A 24,776-nucleotide genomic window follows, 5' to 3' on the forward strand; every position below is an offset into this window, starting at 1 on the left:
GTGATTATTTCACAGATCCTAACCTGAGTGTCAATCACACTGAGATACTGAGAGAATCATAGCACATTGCATTTACCTGTGCAATAAACTGAATGATTTTGACAAATATATTGAGGGGCATGTCTCTCGGCACCACACTGCGAGACCCTTTAGGGAAAAGCGTCGTTATGACGGTGCTCAGACGACTGTGAACACACACAAACATTGTTTTAGAATAATGGGGCTATAAAAATGCACTTTCAAGATATGTTTTGCACCTTTTAACCACAAAAAACCTATTTTAACCTTACATTTTATGTCTTCCAAAAGTATTTCAGTACCTTGAACTACTTCAGAAACATTATAAAGTGGAAAGAAGAGAATGCATGATTTCCTTTTTAAATATTAACAAATAAAAGTGTTAATGCAGAAGTTACTTGCAATATGTTGCTTTCTTGAGTTATGAATACTTTTTTAAAGACACAATAAATACAAATAAAAAAATGGCATCATCTGGGCATGCTAATTTAGTGCTGCGGCACAAAATTACTGTACAGTAAACTACTAGCAATAAAGCAGGGTTAATAGATTTACCCTTGGGTTGCTGTGTTGCTTTCACACTTTATTCTGATCATGTAAACCCACAGCAGGCGATACAGGGACTCCAGAGCAACACGAGCCATTTTAGGATCTCTACTCTGTAAGATGAAAAGAGAAAGTTGTTGCAAAACCTGAACAAAATCTAAAAGTACTTCACATTTACATATAGTCAAAAATACTTCATGCAGTCATACTGTCATTTAAAGTATGCTATTACATAAAAAAATTAACCAAAAAATACATCTAGTAAAGCACTACAATCTGGTTTACATGTTACCTTGAGATTTGAAAGGCAGTTGTTGAGGAAGACATGCCATCTGTTAAGGAAGAACTGCTTCTGACTCACACACAGCAGACAGGTCACCAGTGGGTAAAAAGCCTGGGAAAATGAAAGCAGAAGTTTACACGTGACGTTTTATTCATAATACGAATAAAACGTAAAACTACTTAGATGTTCTGCAATGTTCAGGCATTATGAACATTGCAGAAACAAATCAAGGAAACTCTCTCCAAACTGCATTTTAAAATCTGATTTCTCACGAAGACATGATGAGGTTTTCTTCTGCTAAGCTATTTACTGATACTTCATAACGTGTGTCTGTTGCAAACGCTGCCTCCAGAGAATGTAGATTTCCAGTTTTATTGGGGATGCTTTTGTTGCCTTTCTGTGTGAAGTTGTGAGTTTTATTTATAGCCCTTTTATGGGGTTGGAGCTTTACACTTAAAGGCACATAGAGCTCTGTTTTCAGGCTTCTTTTGACAATCTGACTGCTCTTATAAATTATTTGTAATTTGGACACTAACTGTAAGTCTGAAATAAGTTCACACAACGCAACCTTTAAGCTTTGCTGCATGCGTCTCTGTCACCATGCAACAGAGGCTGCCACGGTAAAACCAGAAACATCAAAAAACAAACAAAACCAACAATCGCTGTCTGTTTCTGCTCCATAACTAACCAGTGAGTGCTTCTTTCTTGACGACAGATCCAGAGTTGTGTCGTACAGGCTGTCCACAAAGTTCCTCAGGCAGGGTACATTCACTTCGTTCTTCACAGCCTAGAGCAAGATAAATATTAAGGTTAAACATTGAGATTTCTGCGTAAAATGGACCAGAAAATATAATCTAGAGAAACATTGCTCATGTCAACATGATCAAACTCAATACAAGATGGAAATTAATTGTTCCTGTAGTGGTATAATCTTACATTCAGCATATTTTTTTTATTTGTTTAACAAAGCCTTGCTAAGAAATAAGAGATAATGGCAAGCTATTTAGCACCAGGGATTTGGCTTGTTGACCATGCAAGCCATGGAAGAAGGAAGACTTTATGTCAAGTGAACCACTTCTGTCTTGGTTCGACCTCATGTTTTTGATCATTACACTGTTGAAACATTCAAGAGAACCAATTAATAGTTTTCTGGCCAACAGCACAGTGGATATATATTATGAGGAGGACAAAAATACTGCTGAAAACAGAGAAGCAATACTTTTTTAAGATAATAAGAGAAAGTATCAATATAGTTTAATAGTTTATTATTATAATTAGCTTCTAAAAATTTAGGTGGATATCAGTCTTTTTTTTTTTTTTTCTCCGAAGAGTTTTTGCGGCGCTAGTGGCTCGTATTTTTTCGACAGTAGGCAGACAGGAAGGAAGGTGAGGGGAGTGGGGAAGACATGCGGCAAAGGTCGTCGGGACCGGAATTCGAACCCGCGACGTCGACTAAGGCCTCCAAACGTGGGGCGTGCTAACCCCCTGCGCCACCACAGCACGCCCCTGGATATCAGTCTTATAACAAGTATGTAGTGAAAAGATGGGAGGCCTCTCCATTAATCAAAAAGAGGAGCAATATTTTAATATTCTGCATACTGTCATTGATTTAATCAGATATTAGTTTTTTTAAATCTATCTCAATAATTAAAAATAGCAGCAGATGTCTGTTTTTTTATAATTTATCCAGTCATTTTATGAATATCACATGTGATAATATTTTAAGTTTATTTGGCACAGAGTAAATGTATTAAAAATATTTTAGAATTTTTTTGGTGCTTTTCAAATATTTGAGTTCTTGGCTGAACATTATTGAGTAATAATTGCATCATTTGTAGGATGAAGAAACTTACTGCAGCAACAGGCACCAGGATCTCAACAAAAACACCAGCCAGAGTATGCTTAATGTCCTTATCCTTGACTTCTAGAAAATACTGGGCGCACTCCTGCAAACAAGAGTGCAACAGTTTGCAAAATGATACATTTTGAAAAAAGTCTTCGCTATTCATTACCTTAAAGATATGAAAAGACTAGAAAATGTAATATCAACACACAACAAGCAAGCAGTAAAGAGAGCCAACTTTCACTGAAGTTTTCACGCTAAATTCTGTTGTACCTGCATGAACTGAAAAGAAGCTTCAAAGTCTTCGACTGGATACATCTTCACTCGGAAGAACTTGACCCCCATGATGAGGCTGATGGTGCTCTGAACGACATACGGATTTTGCTCTTTCTGTCTCAGCTCCTTCAGTTCAGTCATGAACTTCTTCTTTACCGCTGGAAACCTGAAAATATGTATTTTTTTAAATAAATATGTATATAAAGAAGCCCGAATTGCTATTAGGAAAGTAAAGCTGACAGTTGTGACAAAAATGAAACGTGACAAGGTTCAAGAACAACACAGATGAAAAAATGCTTCTTCTATCAACATATAGTTAATACATTTGAGGCCCAGGACAAATTTCTCATCTAACACTTAGAGATGGAATTATCTCTAAAATCTCAATCTAAAATTGAGTAAAAATGTGAATAGCATGTCTCAAGATATTTAATCAAAATCAGTACAAGTTTACAGTAAAATCTTTAATCCAATCTCTCTAGACCTCAGAAAAAAACTCTACAAACATAAGCCCTCCTGAAAAAAATCTACATAAGAAATTAAGCAAAGCATAGTTTGAAAGGAGGCCTGCAGCTCATATGTCTGCTTTAAGAATTTCCTCCCTGCTGCAATGATCCTAGAAGTTCAAATAAGCACAATATTTTCCAGTACTAGTTTGGCGTTAAAGACCTGTCTTAAAGTGTCTGCCAAACTCATAAAACAGATTTTTTTTCAGAAAGTACTCACACAACAAGCAGAAACTTAAATATATAAAATCATGCTTACTTTGACTGAGCCAACACTCCTATGACTTCAGCATAGAGGTCTGCTACAGTGTGCATGTTGCCAGTGTTTGGACCATGATATCTGTTGGGGACAAATTGCAACATTAAGAAGACTAATGATTTAGAAAGATCACTTTGTAAAAGTATTTATACCCATTGAACTTTCTTGTAATTTTTCATGTTACAACCACAGCATTTTATGTCTTTTATTTTATCCCATAGGTCAACAAAAAGTAGAACATGACTAAGTTGTGGAATGACAAAAAAATCCAGGAAGTGTGGCATGTCTAAATGATTCATATAAATCTGGGGTAAATTTGGCCTGTATTTGGCTTAAATGAAAAATAAAGCCAGACTTGGTTTTAAAATTTTATTGGAAGTCCAAATGTAGATTTGTTTTAGCTGAAAACTAAACTTTCACTGCTTAGTAAGAGTATTCAGATTTATTACTACAGCAAAAATGTAAAATCCCAATGAAAAAACATGAAAGCTTGTGACAAAATTTAAAATTGTTTAAAATATTTGACATTTCTAAACATTGTAGACCTGAATAAATAAATAACATCAAGCCTCATTGGAAGTGATTAGATCTTACCCCTCTTTGTATTTAAAGTGCTTAAAGGCTAAGTTAATGACTTCATTGACCAAACCGTCAAGGGCAGGGTAGAGCGGCATCTATTTGAAACAACAAAATGAGGGTGAAAGTTTTAGACTTCAAAATAATAATAAAAAAATGGCAAAAGCAATTGTTGTGAGACAAAGGTTGGAACAAAAGTCACCTGTTTTAAAACTTCTATAAGTACAAGAGAGAAGATGAAGTCAATGGCCAAATCTCTCCTTTCAAGTAGATAATCTCTCTGTTGCTCATCACTGTTGGGCAGAAAAATGTTATAATCATAGAAAAAGAAAAACTGATGTTTCTTTACAAATGGAATCATTTATGGTTAAGCTAATCTGTTTTAATGTTCTCACTTTTTGGACTTTGTGTTGACTCTTGGTCGGTATTCGTGCAGCTCTTCCTCGAGTCCGTTCTGCCTTTTGTACCAGTCAAACAAAGTGCGCAGGATGGAGGGAAGACTATACTCAGCCAGTGAGCTCATGGCGCTTATCAACTAGAGGAACCAGACATAGATGGTGCAAATGCACATTACTGTTTAGCTAGTTAACATACCAAAGCAGGAGATAGCAATCAGTGCTTCCTTTGTTTATTTGTGCAGCAATTTCACCTAAAGCTCCAACACACATCACAGATTTATTTGCATCTCATTAGGATTCAAGCACTTGAAAGTTAAATGGAGCAAAACTAAATTAGGGCAATTTTAAGACTAAATGAAAGGAATGAAATAAGATTATTGGGCAAGCTGGTTCTCTACGGGACCATGCCCATGGGGCAGCCTCCCTTAATGTTGGGGGAGGTCCCAGCAAAGGAAGGAACAGGCTGGGCACACAGGAAGGGAGGAGAGTCTGGTTGGACTGGGGCAACACAGCGAGCCCTTCATTCAGCACCAGGCTCCAGAAGAATCCAGGCTCTGTAGAGCTGCTGAATGGCCTCTCGCAGCAGCACAAACACACCTCTGTGGCTGTGAAAAGGCCTTCTCTGCATAACCACAACCTGCAGGACGCACCTTGTGCTGAGCTGGGGCCAAGTCACAAGGTAAACACTGAGTGAATCTGAAAGACCTTTTGGGATGTAAGCAGAGCTTTCAGCCATCAACCCGTTCACTGTTGAAAATGTAACTTCACTGCAGTTAAGCTACATTTATATTTGACGTGTCAAAAATATATCTGCCACAGAGCATACAAAAATGCATTAAACACAAGTGATTGGAGGTTGTAGTGAACATGTGAAAAATAACCAAATTCTCTAATATATTAAGAGAAGCACTCCTGCCAGTTAAAAGCATTTCTCTGCACTTACTTGGTCAAACTGAGGATCCTCTCCCCGCTGTAGTGACTTTGTTAATGGCTTTTCCTAAAATGAAAATCAATATTTATTTATTTACAACTCAGCTATAAAACTTAGCAATTAATATTTAGTTTTAAGCTCCTAAATTCAGGCAATCGGTCAAAAAACAACAAGGGACTACTTATGAACTCATTCATCTGTCTAGTTACAGGTAGCAATGCAAGTCACACAGGTGAAACCAGAAGTTTACTGGTAACACTTTATTTGACGGGTTGTGAATAAGACTGTCATGACACCATCATAAACATGACATAACACCTGTCATGAACATGAGTAAGTCTTCATGAATATTTATGACTGTTGTCATAAAGTGTAATTCGGTAAAATCATGACACTTTTAATACAAAGTTGACATTATTCAAAATGTCTTTGTTATGACAACTTGACTTTAACCAAGAAATCATGATCCGACAAGTATTATTGATTAAACTTCAAAAATTATGTAGCTTTATGTTATTAAAGCTAAAGTTTAATCAGTAATACTTTTATAACAAATTTATGTCAGATCATTGCCTCCTTCGCCTTTTTCTAACCTGACCCAGGAGAGTTTCATCAGCCAAACAGCAGTTCAGAGCACTTTAGTTGCTGATTAATCCAAAATGGCAGAAAGCCTGATGTGTGTGACACTGACATTGCGTGGGCTGATGGCAATATCCTACTCTCTCACTTGCAACCGTGTCAAGCTGCTAAGCCTCAAACTCTGATGAACCTTTTAGTTTTTTAGCAAAAGCTTTCACTGCAGAATCCTGCTTTTGTTTGCGTACAAGGATAGTGTTTGGCTTTTTTACAGACACAAGTTCTAGCTAAAAACATCTACAAACCACTAAGAGTTACAGGGTTTTAGATAAAATACTGGCTTCAATGATAATATTAGCAGGAAGTTACTGTGTGCCTGTAACATTGAGCTGATATTAACTACTCATCTTGTCAGAAGAATGTAGAAAGGAAACCTCCTTTCTACATTCCTCTAGGGAGCATTAAACAGACGCGGAACTAAACACTTTCCCTGCATATTTAACACTTCCATGCTGACTGAGGTCACAGATTAACAGCCTCCATATTCAGCAATGATTTGTCCACAGTACGCTTAGCGAATACAGAGTCATGAGTGTATAAGCCTGGTTAAAAATAATTTTAAAAAACTATTTCTGGAAGACATGTCATCAGAATTGTGAATATGGAAGTTAAACTCCATGTCACAGTTGGTGAGGTTTGGTTAAATTTCAGGTTTGAGAGTGTTGCCAAAATTAAAATGCACTGATCTACATCAGCTAGTTGTCAGCCGTAGAGGTTTTGTTCTGACCTTTGTGCAGTAAAGTATATTTTCTTTATTTCATTTGCAGATTTTTTTCCCCTCCTTTGTTGACAAATCAATTCAAATATTTGATATGAAGCTACAGTCAAATTGGCCTCCTTAGGAGCAGCAAACATTCATGCGTCATTCTCACTCACCAGCGGCTCAGCCATGATAATGCGGATCTTGCGCTCAGACACGGTGGTGAAGTTGGCGAAGAGGCTCTTGAGGACGTACTCGCCAGGCCGGCTCTCTGGGTCGATGGTGATGGGCAACATGGCTGGTGGACCTTTCTCTCCCTGAGGACAACAGACTAGAGGTATGGGAGGTTTACTGTAACCGTTCCCCACTGGTGAAGCTGAGGAAAAGGACACAAGCACACACGTATGGGTTTAGAAACTACTTAGTTATAAAGGACATTGTTAACTAAAGCCCAAATGAAGGGGGCATGATTAGCCACGAGTCTATACACAAGAGTAGATAAGCAAACAGGGCACTCGAGAGAATTTTCCCAAACATGGACAAAATGTCCCCAACTTGAAGAGCATTCCACAGCATGACTGTCAAAAGGGCACCGGTTTGCCCTTAGACTGCTTTTTCATTCCCGCAGTTACACAGAACAGGGCCCATATGGAAATTAAAACACCACGGTCGGCAGCTGGTGTTTTCATTTTGTACCAGCGATGTCATCGACCTTAGAAGGAAGTGGAAGCCTTGAACATGTGACCATCTTCAGGCAGTGCTGTGATTTGGACAATGTTTAAACGGGGTGGCTTGACTTAGGTCATAAAATCCCATCAGCTAGGGCTTTCCAATGTCTGAGGCAGCTGAGGTTTCCTCAGATAACATGTGGAAAACAGACAACACACTAACATGACTACTTTTTCTCAGTTTTACTAAATTCCATAATACCTTAATGGTAAGGAATATGTTTTCATGACAAAGAGATGTTATGAGACAACATTGAAAACCTATATTTGCTCTGAATGTAATTTGGATTTCTATCTCAAATAAAGAATTACATTCCCTGTGGGCTGTTTTTATTTTTTACTTTTCAAGTACAGCACAATTGTTCTCTAAATTTTACAATAATCGAATCCATCCTCGCTTGCATTCACTGAGTCTACCCAAAAACAGTAAAAGAGAGATAAAACTCAAACAAAGAAAACCTCGACCCTAAGTTATCCTCATGAGTTAAAGATTTACCCCTGTGTTTCACTCTACTGCCTCAAGACAGAAAACAGCTTAAAATAGTCCGGAAATCAGTGCCAGCATCTCAAACTGAGACATTTAACTTAGGAAATTACATGTTTACATGTGGATGAAATAACTGACTGGACAAAAGAGGAAGTGAAGCATATCTTTTGCACAGCATATTCCTGGTTCCTGGTTGATTTTAATTAAGACCTGACAATGAAATGTTCAGAAGATTCCTTAACACACTTACTTTTCACACTTAAATGTTAATGTTTCCACTGTGAAACATTCTGACATAAAAAAATCCTCAAAGCCTTCTTGGATTTTAGAGAACTTTAGCTAATATGCTAATGTTGCTATTATGAGATGCTAAGCATCACAATAATTTTTCTTAGTTTTGAAATAAATACATAATTGATCACAGCTCACAACAAAAATGGTGGGATTACATTATAGTTCTTAAGAAATCATAATCAGCTAAAATTGCTATTGGCAGGTCAAAGCTTTTGAAAAACCACAGTGCAGAATTTGGCCAAATTATTTGAGGCCCCTTAGTACAAATTTGTTTTATCACATGAATCTTTTTTAGCTGGAAGAAAGTGCACACCATAGTGAAAGGGGAGTCTAAATTTCACACGTCACCCATTGTAAACAACGGAAAGTCAGAGAAAAGGCCGGTAATCCTATTTCTAGCACCTAATAAGACTCTAGAGTTCTGACTAATCTGCAAACAACTAGCTAAAGAGTAATTTTAGTTCCACCACATGTTTTCAGCAGGTCTTTTCAGGACATGAAACAGTCGAAGCCTTCCAAGGAATGCCCAATATGTGTGGCAACTTTTTACAGCTTTCAGAACATGCTTTGCTCATTCATGAAAAACTCAGGACCTACCCAGACCTTTGATGAAGCTGATCACGCTGGCCTTACTCCAGCAAACCGCCATTCTGTCCGTTGTGGTGAATGACGACATGGTATCTAGGACTGTCCTGAGTCATGACAAACGCTAGCAGAATCCAACTTTCATGTCTTGTGTGACAGCTGGCTGTGGTCTCCTGGGTATAGTTTCCATGGTGCGCAATTTGCAATAGCGGGTGTGTTTGAAAAAGAGGGAGAAGTGTTTGGAATGGGAAACCACGCAGTGTAGATCTGTCTCCCTCTCTCTCTGAGCTCCCTCTGAGTTGGCTTTCTCAAGCCTTGTGACCAGTCAGTGCCTTCCAAGAGTGAATGTCAGGCGGGAATTTTTAGCTGCACAGAAATGAGGTCCAACATGCTATGGTGGCATAGCTGTGTGGCTATATTTGTCCAGGCATAAACACTATACTTACAAAGCAGTCCTCCCCTTTCCTCCACATCTGTGATTGTAAAGCAAGAGGCACAGAGGAGGACAGTGTAAACACCATTCTTCATCAGGCACTGATTCATCACCAATCCCTTTAAATTTATGATGATGATGATGTTTTTTTTTTAACTTAGTCATAAAGGAAATGATTCTAGGTTACAGGAATGGAGAGTCTCTGCCCAGCACTTTGAATTCATAACAGATCAAATCATGTTCAGCAGAATAATATCAGCAAAACATTTTAATAATTTTCCAAGCCAATGAAGTTAATTTGAGATCAGATATAAAGAAAGCAATCAGTGGGAATTTCAAGCCTTTTTCTGTACAAAGTCTCAGACGTGACATGTGACTCTACAAACAAGGAGCTCGGCCACAGCATACATTACATCATCCTTGGTCTGGAAACACCCTGAGCATGGTGGTGATCCTCAGAGAACAATGCAAACAAGCTAACAAGTATATACAAACAGCTCTGGAAAAAATTAAGAGACCACGTAAAATTATGAATTTCTCTGACTTTACTTTTTATAGGTATATGTTTGAGTAAAATGAACATTGTTCTTCTATTCTATGAACTACTGACAACATGTCTCCAAAATTCAAAGCAAAAATGTTGTATTTATTTGCAGAAAATGAGAAATGGTCAAACTAAAGAAAGCATGCAGTGATTTCAGATCTCAAATAATGCAAAGAAAACAAGTTCATACTCATTTAGAAACAACAATACTAATATTTAACTCAGGGATATGTATATCATGTATATCTTATAGATAGACAGATAGATAGTGGGTTCGCAGAACATGGTGTTTGTTGGAGAAGTGATGATTCAAATGTGAGTCAAATGCTAAGATACACACATATATACACAGACACATATTTTGTACTTCTATCTATTGGAGGACTTTTTGTTGCCCACATTAATTTTAGGAACTACATTTATGCCTAATCCAGACATTTTCCCTAACTCTAACCATTCCTAACTGTAACCTTAAAAAAACTTTTTTATACCATACCTCTTTTATACCATACCTCTAAACCTAACTAGTAGAGACCATTCCAATTGAAAAAAGGAGAGAAGGAAAATGTCCTCACTTTCCATAAATAACCCCCCTTTATTGGTAAAAGTGGTTATAATGGTCGTCCATATGTAGCATATACAAGGATACATACATGCGCACATGTGTACATATAAAGTAATGTAGTTTTGAGAATCATCCTCTTTACTTAAAAAAATGCCACATTCGTGTTGGTCTGAGAACAATGTGGGTGGATATTTATATTTCCCTGACTTTTTTTTAACTGGACCACACATCCCAGTAATAAGACAACTCTTTGAGAAGGCTTTGCTTCAGACTGTGCAGAAACAGTAAATTGTAATTATGGCCCATCAATGATCTATTTTAGTTTAAAGTTAAGCTAAAAATGCACTTGTTTAGACCTGTTTTTAGCATTGTGACACTTTTATGTTTCCACCAATGTCACTTTCTTTTGTTTTTATCAGTTTTTACTCTAGACAGTTTTTATTACTACACTGATGTAAAGCACTTCGGTTAAGTCATTATTCTAAAATGCAAAACAAGTCAAATTTGATCGATTCATTGAGTAAAACTGCTTCTGGTGAGAAGAAGGTCAGACAATCTTTACTTTGTTAGTGTTGTATAGTGAAGTATGCTTTGCATTGCAAATGTATATCTGTTGAACTTTTCTTTTTACATTTTAACCACAAAGGTACATGGATTTTGTAAGGAATTGAGATAATCAAACACAAAATGGCACATGTTAATGCCAAAATTATCCATGACTCTGGCATATTTAGGTTTAGAATCATATTTATTCAATGAAGCATTTGACAAAATGTTGTATTTAGATTTTAGACCAATGTTTCAGAAAAATAAAATAACCTGATTAACATTCAGATGGGCCTTGTAATAAATTTAGATAAAGAATTTTACTCTGAATTATCAAACTCCCAGTGCATGTATGACTTAACTTCTTGAAGAATGAATTCAATAGATTAAGAAAAACTTGATACATTTTTCTGGTAGCTGAAACAACATCATAAAACAAATATCCTAATAGAGGTTCAGGGCTTAAGTTTTGAAAACCAGGAGAGAGGAAAGCTCAGCGAAAAGCAGATTAAACTGATGGTCTCATACTATTGACTATTAGTTGTGCTTCTGTGAGTGGACATCACGCTGCGAGTGGCTGCCTGCTGAGAGAGCATTTCAGTCCAATTATATAAGTGAGCAACTGTTTAAAAGGCTGTATTTTACTTCCTGTTTAGCAGAATATGTTTCTGCATGTAATTATGTAGTTATAGGAAGAAAAAATCTGTTCAATTCAATTCAGAAATACTTTATTTGATCCCAAAGGGAAATCAAAATAAAACAAATGTCTGTTCTGCTGAATAATGTTGAAAAATAAGCAAGTTTAACATTATCAGCAAATTAAACTTGCACCTTTACACACCTGTAAGCAGAATATATGTATTTCACGAGAGAGAGTCTAAACAGTCTAAACAATGTGTTTGTTTACTTTTTGTAGGAGTGCAGTTGTAGCTCATCCCAGCAGCTCCTGCTCTGATTGGCTGAAAGGGAACTGACCTTCAGGCAGTGTGGACAGCAGACCTGACGCAGCAGCTGCACAATACCGGCTCTGTGCTGCTGTCTGTCACTGTTTTATCAGAGCTGAACACGCTGACTTATTAAAGATCAGTGTCCAAAGGGTTCAGAAATTCTGAATCTCATCGTCAGAATGTTAAAATGTATCTTATGAACAGCAGAAAACATATTCAGCCTGAATATTTTGTAGAATGGGCAACAAAAAAACATATTTATTTTGTTTTGTGAACAAAACAATAAATTGTGTTTTTTTTTAAACATCCTTGGACATTCACTACTTAGTTTTTCCATTTTGTAATCTGTTATAAAACACTATGTAAAAGCTGATATTAGCTGAAAATATCCATTGCAGATGTACTGCTACAACTGGGCCTTTATCACTGTACCAAAGTGACCCACAGTGAGGATTATGCAATATCATCAGGAGAGGGTTCAACGTTGAGCATGTGGACACTTTGCTTTATGGTATCTCATTTCAAGCTAATTTAACTGAAATATGGATTTGTTTCACTTCCTATTCCACAGTTTATTATAGTCTGGTTCACACATTCACAGATTTATATTGAAAGCGATTAGTTTCAATGCCCTCACAGTGTACTATTGTTGCTCTTATATTTCACTTTTAGCAGAGTATTGCACTGATAAAAAGCAGGAAGACGTTCCATCCCAACCTTGTAGGTTGAGTGGAGGGCAGTGAAGCTGTTGGCTCTGGACAGAACATACACCAAGCTGAACCTCCTCTAATCCTATTACCGTAACCTTCCATTAAATAAGACCTATTGGGACAAAGGGCTGGACTGTGATTTTTCGGCAGACATCTGAAAAATCTCCATCAGTAAAGTTAGCTTAGGTATAACAGAAAACAAAATCTCTGAGCATCTTTCTTATTGTTAGTAACTCTAAGAACTGCTCCCAAAAATGAATGTAAGTTGTTTGCAGTGATGAACTCTTGTTACAAGAAGTATTTTGGTAATTCTTTTCCAACTTTGCAGCACAAGGGTAATTTCATTCAATCCTCAAGAAGGAAAAAGCATGTCATGTCGCAGACCACAACAACATTGAGCTCTAAAGTTAGACTTGCAGCAGAGTTGTAATCTCAGTCAGCCATCTCCGTTTGCTGAACACAACAACAAGAGACAAGCTGCTACTCACTTCCACTCAGTGATTTCAACAGGGACTTGATGCTGATTTCAAAGAAACCCGAGTCCTGCTGGCTGGTCATGGTCGCAGCTTCCTCCTTTCCCCTTTTCCCCCTTCAGCAGAATCAGCAGCGGCGGCGGTTGAGCTGGGAGCAGCGTGGCCGTCACCTCTCTGTGACGCACACAGCGCTGCGCTGACGAGACCCCGAGAAAACACCGGAGCACTGCTTTACTTTCCCACTCCTATCTGGTCCTGTCCTTGACTATAAGTCCCATTACCATCCCTCTTCTTCTCCCTCCCTCCCCACTCTCTCAACATCTCTCTGTCCCTCCAAAGCTTTGGCAGGCAGTGGGCGGCAACACAAGCTGCCTTTAAATAACTGCGCGGAGGCTGAGAGTGCAGGAAGCAATCCTCTTAGTGGAGCGCGGTTAATAATAACTACTGTTTTCTCTGAGCACAGGGCCTGGTGATGAGGACAGCAATGCATTTGGTTATTATAGCGTGACTGGCACAGTCTTACAGGTCGTCAACGTTGAAGAAATTAAGGTATTTGGGAAGCATGAGATATTATAGGAAACGGAAGTGATCGGTAAACTCACATAATTCAGATAAAGTGCATCAGAGCAGGAGGAAACTGAAGGTCTTCAACACGATAAATCCTCACAGCACCATATTTAAGAAATAATGTTTAATTAATTTGTTTGTACAAATAGAGACTATCCCTGTGTTGGATAATGACTAGTTTTTACTACGTGAGCAAGTCAGGGTATTTTCATCTGATTAATTAATAGTCATGGTCAAGTTTATTTGTGTAGCACATTTTGGCAACAAGGCAGTCAGCAGAGTGCTTTACATAATAAAAACATCAGATTGCCACCATGAAGCAAGGGACTGATGATGACATTTTGTCAAATGTCATCATCAAAATCATCAACCACATGCAGCTCAAATATGTGGATCAGTGTTCCACCTATATTGATCAAAGGGAGCTTCAAGCAGGTTGGTGTTTAGCCTTGATTTAAATGAAGCCATGTCAGATGTACTACACCAAACTTGGTCAACACCACGTTTGCGTTAATATTTTCTTGTAATTACACAATCTTCAGAGCAATGTATTCATGCCAGTATTCACAGAATGGTACAGAGCTGCTAAATCCATTTACAGTGATGAGACTAAGGGTATGAGTGGAGGAGGCACAATGGACTACAACAGAAGTGTAAGAAGGCAGCTGCTTTCAACTCTAATTTTACTAGGATGTAAACATTGTTAAAAAAAACATCTGAAAAACCACAACTTTCAACATAAAATCCCTACATAGCAGTCATACTGTCTACATTGGGCTTCTGTAACAGGCTCAAAGTTAACTAGCCAAATAAAATAAAATAAAAAACACATCTAATGGTAAATTTCTCAGATTATAATGTAATCTCCATACATTTAAATGGATGACATTTTTTTTGGCTTACTTCTAGAATAAAATAAATCTAAATATAACCCCTGGCTACACAGATGTCTGGACTGCGGGATGGATCAGAAGCCTCAGTCCAACATCTGCTCCAAGAGCGACGTCTGTATCTGAACTGATACGGAAACTGAATCTGATAAGCCCCAATTTTACCCTTTTATGACATCTTTCACAAGTTCAGAGCACAAATTAGTATCTTAAACTTTGGCTCAATGTTTTTGCTCAATAAATATAATAACAGAAATGGGACAAAAATATAGGACAAGATATTCTTGCTACTTTTACATGCAAGATAATATTCAGTATAATGGCATAACACTTTCATAATTTATTTATGAGCAGATTTGGCTGGGCTGATTAAATGCAGACAGTGCTGAACACAACTGAGGTAACCCTGACTAGAAACTACCGTATTTTTTGGACTATAAGCCGCTTTGAACCATGCGGTTTATAGTCCGGTGTGGCTTTTCTGTGGATTTTTCTTCAACCACCAGGGGGTTCTTTAGCAGGAAATGAATCATTGGAAGTCAAAATTGGAAATAAAAGAAGAAAGTGTTAATTTTCATTTAGAACAAGCACATGCAAAAAAAAAAAAAGATAATAACAGTGATTGAACGATGTAATAATTAAGTTTTTGAAATTTGGAAACCAGATATATGTTATTATTTAATAGGGGAAATAGGAGTTAAAGCTGCTGTGTGTCTTGTCAAAGAGTGATTCAGCATTAATACACAAAAAACCCATCTAATACATAATACATTTTAAAATAATAACTTAAATAATGTGTTAATAATTCATTATTTGTTTCCATTTAGACACAACATATCAAGATGAAAAATACCCCCTGATTCTGCCTTATCTATTTTATTTATAGGTAAGGCAGCCTTATCTATAAATAAAATACATAAGGCAGAATGAAAAGGTTTTTTCATTTTGTTGTCTTATGCTGAAAAATCTCCAAATATTTTAGCAGCTTTCATATGCCTGATTTTAAAGCAGCATCAAATGCAAATATTCTTTAACAACTTATCTTTTTATCACTTTTGATGTTCATACAAATATAATTTATAGATAATATGTAAAATTGTGCCACCAAAAGAAAGTTTAATCTTCTTTTAGAAAATGGCAGGAGTATTAAAATAAATAATCATGAAAGCAGATGTCTTGACCTAAATGTACGATGAAAACATCCTTCAATAGCCCATCCATGCTGCCTCTCTGCGCTCTTAGTGTAATCCTATCAGAGCTCTGTCTGTCCATCAAGTGACAGCCACTTGACCTTGATTACATAACGCTCTGTGATGTAGAAGCTTTCACTGATGCTGGCACAGTTTGCTGAGCACAAATTTCAGCACTCAGTTGTCATGATTTTAATAAACAAAGACCTGTTAGCCTTCTCCTGGGGAATATCAGTCAGGCAGAATAATATTATTCCTCATACGTCTTAAACAGCAATTCATTAGTCATGCTTTCACCAAACAATCCTGATTTCTTCATGTATTCTTGGCTAATTTTTATGTTCCTCCTATGACGGGACTACAAACATAAACACTCATTTGTGTAGACTTTGCTTTCACAGAACAAATAAATGTAAAAACATTGACTAACAAAGAAAAATAATATGCTGCAGTTTCCTTGATGGAGGTCACAATTTTAAATCCATCTGTAAAATACTGTAGTTCTAATTTTTGCCATAGTTTATAATAACTGCACTTTAAATTGCGCGCCCTATTGATTTTTTAATATGGAATAACACATTCTGACTTAGTGTACATTTTGTGTGCAAATTTGTATTCTTGGGCTTGAACATTATTTTGTTGATTGAATCTTCCAATAATTATTTTTGAGCTGTTAAAAAGAAATTAAATTGAAATGGAGATTTCCCTATGGATCTGGGCCATGTGACTGTTTCAACAAATCCCTCAGTTACTGATAAGTGCAGGAGTGACAGCTTAAATGACAGTCATTGAATTTAGGTAAATATAGAAACAGTCTGAAATGTTAGCTTAGCACTTCCTTCAGTTACCTGCTCCAGATAAAACAATTCCTCAGCAGAATCAAGATGGAAGTTTAATGAAGACTAAGTGGTGTCATGAATATGTACACCTTATGCTATTGGACTTTCAACCTTTTAAATGGTATTCATTTTTATTAACTTAAAGAAATCATGGAGTGTGTATTGAAAACTCATATGATTCAGATAATATCGGGTAGTAAATAAATCTGTAAAAATAAGCCTTATGTAAGGCCTGCAATAACACACCTGTCCTCTTACTGTACTAATATTGTTCTCACAGACTGTGGCAAGTCGACGACTTTACAAAGTAAGCAGAATAACTTAGCAAAGTTTTAGAATAGACGTCAATAAAACACCTCAGTTTACTCCAAAATATTTTCTTATTGCATATTTCTTCAGATGTTGATGGCAACTTTGACCTCTCAGCACACATTCCCCCATACTACAAATTATTGGCATAATAAACATTATGTAAATTTGATTTTCTGTATCAAAATCTTGATTAATTCTTAAACCAGCTCATACTATTTGGATGATGTGGTTGTTGGAGAAATAGTTTGACTCTTTCCTGAAGTTGAAGGCAAAGCATGTTTCTTTCCCTCTAAGCAGATTTTACTAATCATCGGGAAATGCTTTCCTTATTATGCCAAGCCAAACCTCTCATTCCTGGAGGAAACAGTCTGTTGGATTCTTTAAACACAGAACAGAGTTCCCTTCTATGACTGATTTTTCATTGATAATCTGATGTGCCTGACTCATCTAGTTAGATGAATGAGAATCTCTGTACAAAAATTTGAGCATTTATCCTCTTAAACATTAGACAAATCTCTGAGTTATGTCCCTAGAGAAAACCTTAGCTCTTGGCAGCTCACAATGGGAAAAAAACGTGGCTTTCCATTGCGTAGATCAGAGACTGTCAGATTCTAGATTCATATTCAAATCGTCACTAAAGACTAGGTTAACCTGGACCAAGTCAAAAATTCATGACTTGAGACTAGCAACAGCTATGTGGAAACGTGAGCACAGCGCAGAACAATGATGTAATAAATACATTTTTTAAAACCAAACAGTTCAGGAAACAGAACAACCTTTTCTGTAAATTTTACCCACACAATTAGAACTGCAAAGAAATATGTTATGAACCAAATTATCAACAAAGTGCTTATCAAAACAGAGAGGAAGCTAACATAAGCCTTGCAAGTCAGCAAATATTGTCTTTTGAAAAGATTCTGGTCAGAGTTAGATGCATATGTACCAAAGGCTTTTGCCTAGTTATATATGTGCTGGATGCTCACTAGAAGTGCAAACATTTAAGTTTTATCACAAAAATACACCCGATTCTAAACAGGAGAGTACTATTAATGTTTTCACATCACCTAAAAAGCAGCATTAAACGTTTTGTACAACACATCTCTCACAGAGAATTGAAGTGACTGTTTATCAAAACAAGATGCAGCTATGAGGAAATTCAATCAGTGTATATGATGTAAAACCTTAATCAGAGTTATCTGCCCCTGTCGCTACAACAAAACCGAGAAAGCAACGTTTGGTGATGTAGCAGCTAGGATCAGAAGCTGAACCGCCTCAGTCACACTCTCATAGTATCATAATATATTGACACCTTTTTCCGTAGTCTGTTGTGCACTTAAAACATCAAGTCAGTACATTAAATATAGATTGCAGACTATAAAAAATATGTAAACCTCTTTTTCCAGTTTAAAGTAAGTGGGCAAAGCCACAAACACATTAAATACTTATTAAAAGTATTATCAAGCTCTGATGGAGTTGAGGAATGTGAGGTATGTCTATCCGGTTGGGCCATTTCTGTGGTTATCAAGTTGAAACTCTTTAATCCCTCCCTCTCTGTTTCCCCTCGTTACATTATCTTCCTCTCTAAATGTGATCGTTTTAATTCAAGTTATTGCTTGTTTTTGCGACTCATATTCTCTAGAAGGTGGATATGGTTAGAAATTTGGGGAAGTATAGTACGATATAGGGCTAACTTGTGACAGTGAGGCAAACTATATAGAAAATGTGCACTGTATTGCATCAGTGTCTGAGTCCATTATTAACAACCCGCTAGATTCCTGTGTAAAGATGACACGTACTATAGGGAGGTGAGGAATTTCCCAAAGTGATGCGAATAGCAACAGAAGTACCAGTAAGGCTGTTCTTCATTATTAAAATCTAAATTTTTACCAGTTGAAAAACAATATCTTACAGTTTAGAACAGGACCTACTTTCAAGAATGGTGGGCCTCTTCTTCTGCCGCATCTTTTTAAACTTCCCTCTGAAATCTTTGGGTGGAAATGGATCCAGGGGTGAACTGGCAATGTGGCTCAGGATGACTTCACCCACTTCCTTGGAATGACTTGTGTCCATCTCAGCAGTGTCTTTCACAGGATCTTCTTCTAAAGACATGTTGAACGGCAGGAAGCCCTAAGGTGGTTCTTCAGGTCTTTTAATAGACTCATTGGAAGCAGCTTCAACGTTTTCCAAAAGTCACTGGTGCCAATGGTCCGCTTACTTTTCTTCTGCCAACTATAGTCTTGACTTTAGAGATGCAGCCAACCTCCTCAGTTTCAGCCTCTTGATACGTTTTAACCTCTGCACTTGTCAGGGAAGTCCAGCAACAGTAACATTCATGCACCGGGTAGTTATTGGATTACTTGAGGAGCACCTCCTCTTTTCAGCAAAAAAGGCAAGAGGCACAGAGGAGAGGGGCAAAGTCATGACTAAAGAGGGTGGGAAAAGGATAAAGAGAAACTGCTCTGACAGCTTCAACATCCCTGCCTACTGTAAGCTCAGGAGGCCATCCTGAATAAATATCCTGTATTTGTCTTGAGTCCACACATCAAAAATCCAAACAGGCATGTTCTGCTCCTTGGAAAACACATCCCTTCTCTAAAAGGTTTGACAACCAAATAGAAACATCTTTATTTCCAAAAACTGTCTTCATTCTTAAGGCCTGCGATGTTCTTTTTCTAAGCAGTACTGAAGCCATAAATCCAGAGAAAGCTTTGCAAAGACTGCAGCTCAGTCTACATTGACTTTTTTCTCTTCCTTTTAAACCGCTAAGTGGACACACCTACATCATGAACCAGTTTTTCCTAGTCTGAGAGACATCAGTAAGACAAACAGCCAGTGTACGTCCGTAACATGAAGGCGTTTTCAGTTTTAGGAGGAAACTCAAGCAGGGTGAAACAAAATGGACACACACACTTTTCTTTATGCTGCTGGTACAAAGCTCCAGGAGGAAATTAGGTACAAAATGATAAGAATTATTTTTAAACTTCACTGAACGCACACACAAATAAACAAAGGTGATTCTTAAAACAATTCATAATAGGATTCACATGGAAACACGTTTCTCTGTTCAGTAAAGTTTGACAAAGAGAAAAGAAGCCAAAAAGAAAACATTTTCCAAATAAAATCTCGTAAGAAGAATAAGAACTGCATGAGAATCTGAATCATTGCAACCTGTAGAGAGTAAAGAGGAAATACTTGAAAGGAAAACCTTTCTAATTAAACATAATTGTACTATGTTTATTTGAAATTTGCCCTTTTAACTTTTTATGAATACAAAGTAATGAAATCGCTCAATACCTGAAAAGCAATGGTCCAAGTAGCTGAGAAGGGATGTTTTGATTTTATTATGATACAGTTAAAGTGTGCCCCCTAGTGACAAGTCAGATTTGAGTCAACATCATTTGTCAACTTCTGGAGTCACATATTTTAAAAACTAGAAGTACAAAGCAGCGATTTAGGACATGCAGCAGCAACACAGTAGCATAAAATGGGATTCTCTTTAACAGTCTTTGCTTTTTAAGATATCTGTGCATTTTATTTTGCTAAAGATAGACTCAATTTCATTTGCATTGCATATATAAAAATGATTGATGTAAACCAAAGTGCTTCATAGCCAAACTACACATCATAAAAAACATTTGTGAAAAAAATTGTTTTTTATGAGATATAATTACATAAAGTAATGGAGAAAAAGTTAAATAATAATTATATAAAATATATACAAAATATAATATGTAACATATTTTTATCTGTTTGTTTGAATTAAGCCAAATGACTGGATACTTAAAGATCTTAAGCAGAGGTTTACATGAACGGATTGTCAACCAGTGTGTAAATGAAAGAGAAAGATATTCTATCATCTTTATTTTTCTTAACAGTCAAAGAGTAAGCATTTCAGCTGCATGAGATTCAACCTCATAAGTTTCACCCACAATGTGGTTATTCTGAACAGTATGTGACTTTGACGGCCCACAAGCCATGATGAATGGATGCTGTGGCTAAATCAAGCAGTGACCAGGAAAATGATTGTCTTCAGAACTTGAAATGGAACAAATCTGTTTATCTTCCTCAAAGCAGACTTTCATTTCACTGACTTTCACTCAACTGGCTAGGTTGAAATCTTTGTCGTGCTGATATTGCCTGAACTCCTTACCTCCAAAACCTTAACACATTTTCTCCTCTCAAACTCTGATCGGTCTCTTTTTCTCGCTCATTTCCACGGCTTATGCTCAACCTGCGTCATATCAAAGTCAAAGGAAACCAACTGATGTCTGTTGAAGAAAACCAGACTGACAGAAAGGAATAACAATCATATTTTGTTTTCTAAGAATTTTATTGTTTCAGCTAAATCTGCATAACACTTGTTTAATCAGTTTTAGTGAAGATAACTCAAAGTCTCCATTTTTCCCGTCCCATATGTACTAACTTTAACTTTGAAAATCTCTGATATCGTACCCCTCTCGGAACATTTAACTCGGAAGTTGACTTTCTGTTCTCCTTGATGTTTTCTTGTCAGTTATTTTCAAGTTTCACTCTTCCTTCCATAATTAATGTATCAAATATTGTTCAGAAATCTAAATTGTCCACCTGCCAGCTTGACCTTCTCCCTACAGTGTTATTTAAAGTTTGTCTTCTTTCAGTGGTTTTTCTCATAATCACTATTATAAACTCTTAACTCTGAAATTATCCCTTGATCTCTGAAAACAGCTTCTACCTTTACTATTCACAAAAGCCTGGTTCAGGTCAGATCCCAATAACTTTGATAATCTTCGCCCAATATAAAATTTCCCTTTTGTTTCAAAACTCCTTGAGAAAGTTGTTTCCTCCAAACTCTCACACCTCAATAAGCACAAGCTTTATGAACAATTTCAGTCTGGTTTGACAGAAACAGCTTTATTAAACATCACCAGTAAATGACCTTTTGATGGTAGCTGAAATACCATTTTGCATAATATCCTCCATAATAGATTGCCATCCACTGACATAAGTCATATTCCTCTCATCTGGTTTACCTCACACATTCTAAGCTGCATGCAGTTTATCTAACATCAATCCCAGTCTTTAAGCTTTTCATTTTTACAGTTTCTGTATGTGTGTCCCAGGATTCTGTAGTAGGGTTGCTTGTATTAATCATTTACATGCTTCCTCTTGGTCATATATTCCACAAGAGTAATACAAATTTTTATTGTTACGCAGATGACACCCTGCTCTACATTTCCTCCAAACCCAATTAATTCTTTCCACGTATCCTCCTTTGTGACTGTCTTATAAAATCGTGGTTTCTCTTCTAAGCTTGGGTAAACTTTACCATTTTAATTTGAACTCCTTTTTTGTGTGACCTGCTTTGCATCGCCGCTGATTCGTGGGCTCTCACAGATTTTTGTTTGCCACTCATCTTATAGTTCCTGCTGCCCATCTTGTCACTACGGGGAACACAGTTTTCATCCGCTGTCCTCCTTGGCTCTGGATCTCCCTTGCTGTTGTCATTAGGAATTTAGACTCTCTTCCCTCATTTGAATAACAGCTCAAACACACCTGTTCAATCAAGTAGAGTCACTACTTACATAGATTTCACTGTAGTCAATTGTTTTACTGACTTATTTTTTAAATAATTGCTTATTAATTCTGGATTTTTTTTTGTTCTTTTGCAAGATGACCTTAGATTTTAGAAAGAGAAAGAAGAAAACTGGTAAAGGCTGTAGTGCAGGTGGAGGCATGGTGGACCTAACTGGTCTGATGAAACAGCTTTGTCCATTTTATGTAACAGAACTGTTGCTATTCTGCAACCCTTCCAGAAACATGTTGGATTCAGATTATTATTATATTGGTCAGTCCGTCTATCTGTCCATCCATCATTGGATTTTTGGTTCTGTTGGTCCAGCAAAAAATATTCCTCACTCCAAAGACTTTCTCGAGACATTTCTAGGCCAAAAATGACGTATAAGCCTTTCAGCACGATCTGAAAGACATATACAGACATCCTATTGGTATCCCCTACTAGTACGAAGTCTTTTGAATTGGAGGTGGAGTGACCGCTCCCTCTAGAGCTCCTCTCTATCTCTTATGCCGAGTCCAGCCACTCTACAAAAAAATGCATTTTACTGGCTTGTATTTCCTAGCTTGTATTTGATCCTCCTGTTGTTTGTGATTTATATTTTATGGCCAAATGAGAGGGTTTTAACATTGATGGAAAGGTAAAAAGAGAGCTTTGCTTTGTGATTCACCTTTAAAAACAAAAAACTGCAACTTCAATTTATCTGAACTTCAGCTTAGGTAGAAGCCAGATTTGGTGTATGATGTTCTAGTGTCTTAACCTTTGATCTTCATGTTGGGCAGATCAGGCCACTTGAACTAGAAAGAGAGCTGGGGACAGAAGGACATGGCTGCTGAAACCAATACCCCCTGGTGGAACCAGAGGGCTGTTTCCATGGTGAGACACAGTTAGATCTGCACCGGCAGAGCAGAGCATAATGAATAATGGATGCACATAAGTTCCTAATGTTAGCGCAAACCAGCTGAAGGTTAATTCCAGCAATGCTGATGGACTCTTAAATGGCACACACATGCAACAAGTAGATTACACACACAAGTCACGGGAGGAATTGATACTATGCAAATACATCACAACTAATACGGATAGAATTTGGCGTGTATGGAAATACTACATTTGCAAACTTTACTGAATTGCTCAAACTGATTGACTTTACTTTGTTTTAAAGGAAGGCTCAACCAACAGCAAGTCAGCACTCACAGAGAGTAATTATGCAGTGGGTTGCATATTCTGTTCTCTGCTCCGATCAGCACACAAAAGCAGTATTCAAGGCTGCAAACAAGGCTACAAACAGCACCTGTTCCCCGATCTGGCTTCCTATTATCTGCCTGATAAGAGAGGAACCTCTTACTGGACACATACAATGCAGGTCCTGCAAAAGGAAAGATGAGCTGGACATTGAGTGTAGTCAGTTAAGGTGATTATGTTCTTAAGTATCAGTATAAATTCTCTGCCCACTTGTTTTGTTTTGAAAATTTTTTGATTGTTCCTGATGGAGGTTACAGAAAATGTAGTCTTTATTTGTTTACTCAGAAATAAGCACAGCACAAATGCATTGACTTACTAAAATTATGATAAATATGGAGCTGTTTTGCTAAAAAAAAAAACATCAATGCATCTAATGTCTTGATACATGCATAGTGTCAATGAACACAACGTTTTAAAAATGATGGATCCTTTAAAATTCTGTTTGGGTTTCCCATCCAAAGCTATTTTGGTTCACAATGAAAAATGTTCAAAACATGTCTGATTTCCCAAGAGTGACAACAACCTTAAGTAAGTTGAACTAAACATTCAGCACCTTAGCACAAACAGGTTTGTTTTGTTTGCTTTGCAGAATAAAAACCAAACAATCACAAGAAGTGCCGTGCAGTGTGAGGTTGGAATATGTATGTGAGTCAACAGAAAAACAAACTGACATTCACATTCCTGTAGTGTTCAAAAAGGATGTAAATAACACATTTCTTTAAGGTATTGCCTGTCTTACACAATAACTGCAGAAACCAGAGGTACAGGTCCATTTGCATATCTTAACAACAAGTGAGACTATAATTCAAAAATGTATACAGTACAGACCAAATGTTTGGACACACCTTCTAATTCAATGGGTTTTCTTTATTTTCATGACTATTTATAAGGTAAGAAA

At 37.0% G+C, this 24,776-nt stretch overlaps 1 protein-coding gene across 13 annotated transcripts in view; it reads right to left on the reverse strand.

Moving 5' to 3' along the window:
* The window catches only part of frya (furry homolog a (Drosophila)), a 56,379-nt gene that overhangs the window by 26,176 nt on the left and 5,427 nt on the right, over window positions 1–24,776 (reverse strand). For 3 of the 13 annotated variants that reach the window (XM_028045600.1, XM_028045601.1, XM_028045598.1), the window contains exons 1-13: window positions 19,011–19,511; window positions 7,149–7,348; window positions 5,649–5,702; window positions 4,703–4,842; window positions 4,510–4,600; window positions 4,326–4,405; window positions 3,732–3,812; window positions 2,964–3,132; window positions 2,701–2,793; window positions 1,536–1,634; window positions 857–958; window positions 574–677; window positions 77–185 (exon numbers count right to left, since the gene is read on the reverse strand). In XM_028045600.1, coding sequence (XP_027901401.1) covers window positions 77–185; window positions 574–677; window positions 857–958; window positions 1,536–1,634; window positions 2,701–2,793; window positions 2,964–3,132; window positions 3,732–3,812; window positions 4,326–4,405; window positions 4,510–4,600; window positions 4,703–4,842; window positions 5,649–5,702; window positions 7,149–7,348; window positions 19,011–19,191 — 1,503 coding nt within the window. In that variant the 5' untranslated portion in view covers window positions 19,192–19,511. Of the gene's footprint in view, window positions 1–76; window positions 186–573; window positions 678–856; window positions 959–1,535; window positions 1,635–2,700; window positions 2,794–2,963; window positions 3,133–3,731; window positions 3,813–4,325; window positions 4,406–4,509; window positions 4,601–4,702; window positions 4,843–5,648; window positions 5,703–7,148; window positions 7,349–9,078; window positions 9,364–13,299; window positions 13,596–19,010; window positions 19,516–24,776 lie in introns of those variants that run through there. The other 10 variants (XM_028045610.1, XM_028045608.1, XM_028045602.1 and 7 more) reach the window with 9 other exon arrangements.

This window comes from Xiphophorus couchianus, chromosome 18 (genome assembly GCF_001444195.1).
Source record: "Xiphophorus couchianus chromosome 18, X_couchianus-1.0, whole genome shotgun sequence".
In the NCBI taxonomy this organism is placed as follows: Eukaryota; Metazoa; Chordata; class Actinopteri; order Cyprinodontiformes; family Poeciliidae; genus Xiphophorus; species Xiphophorus couchianus.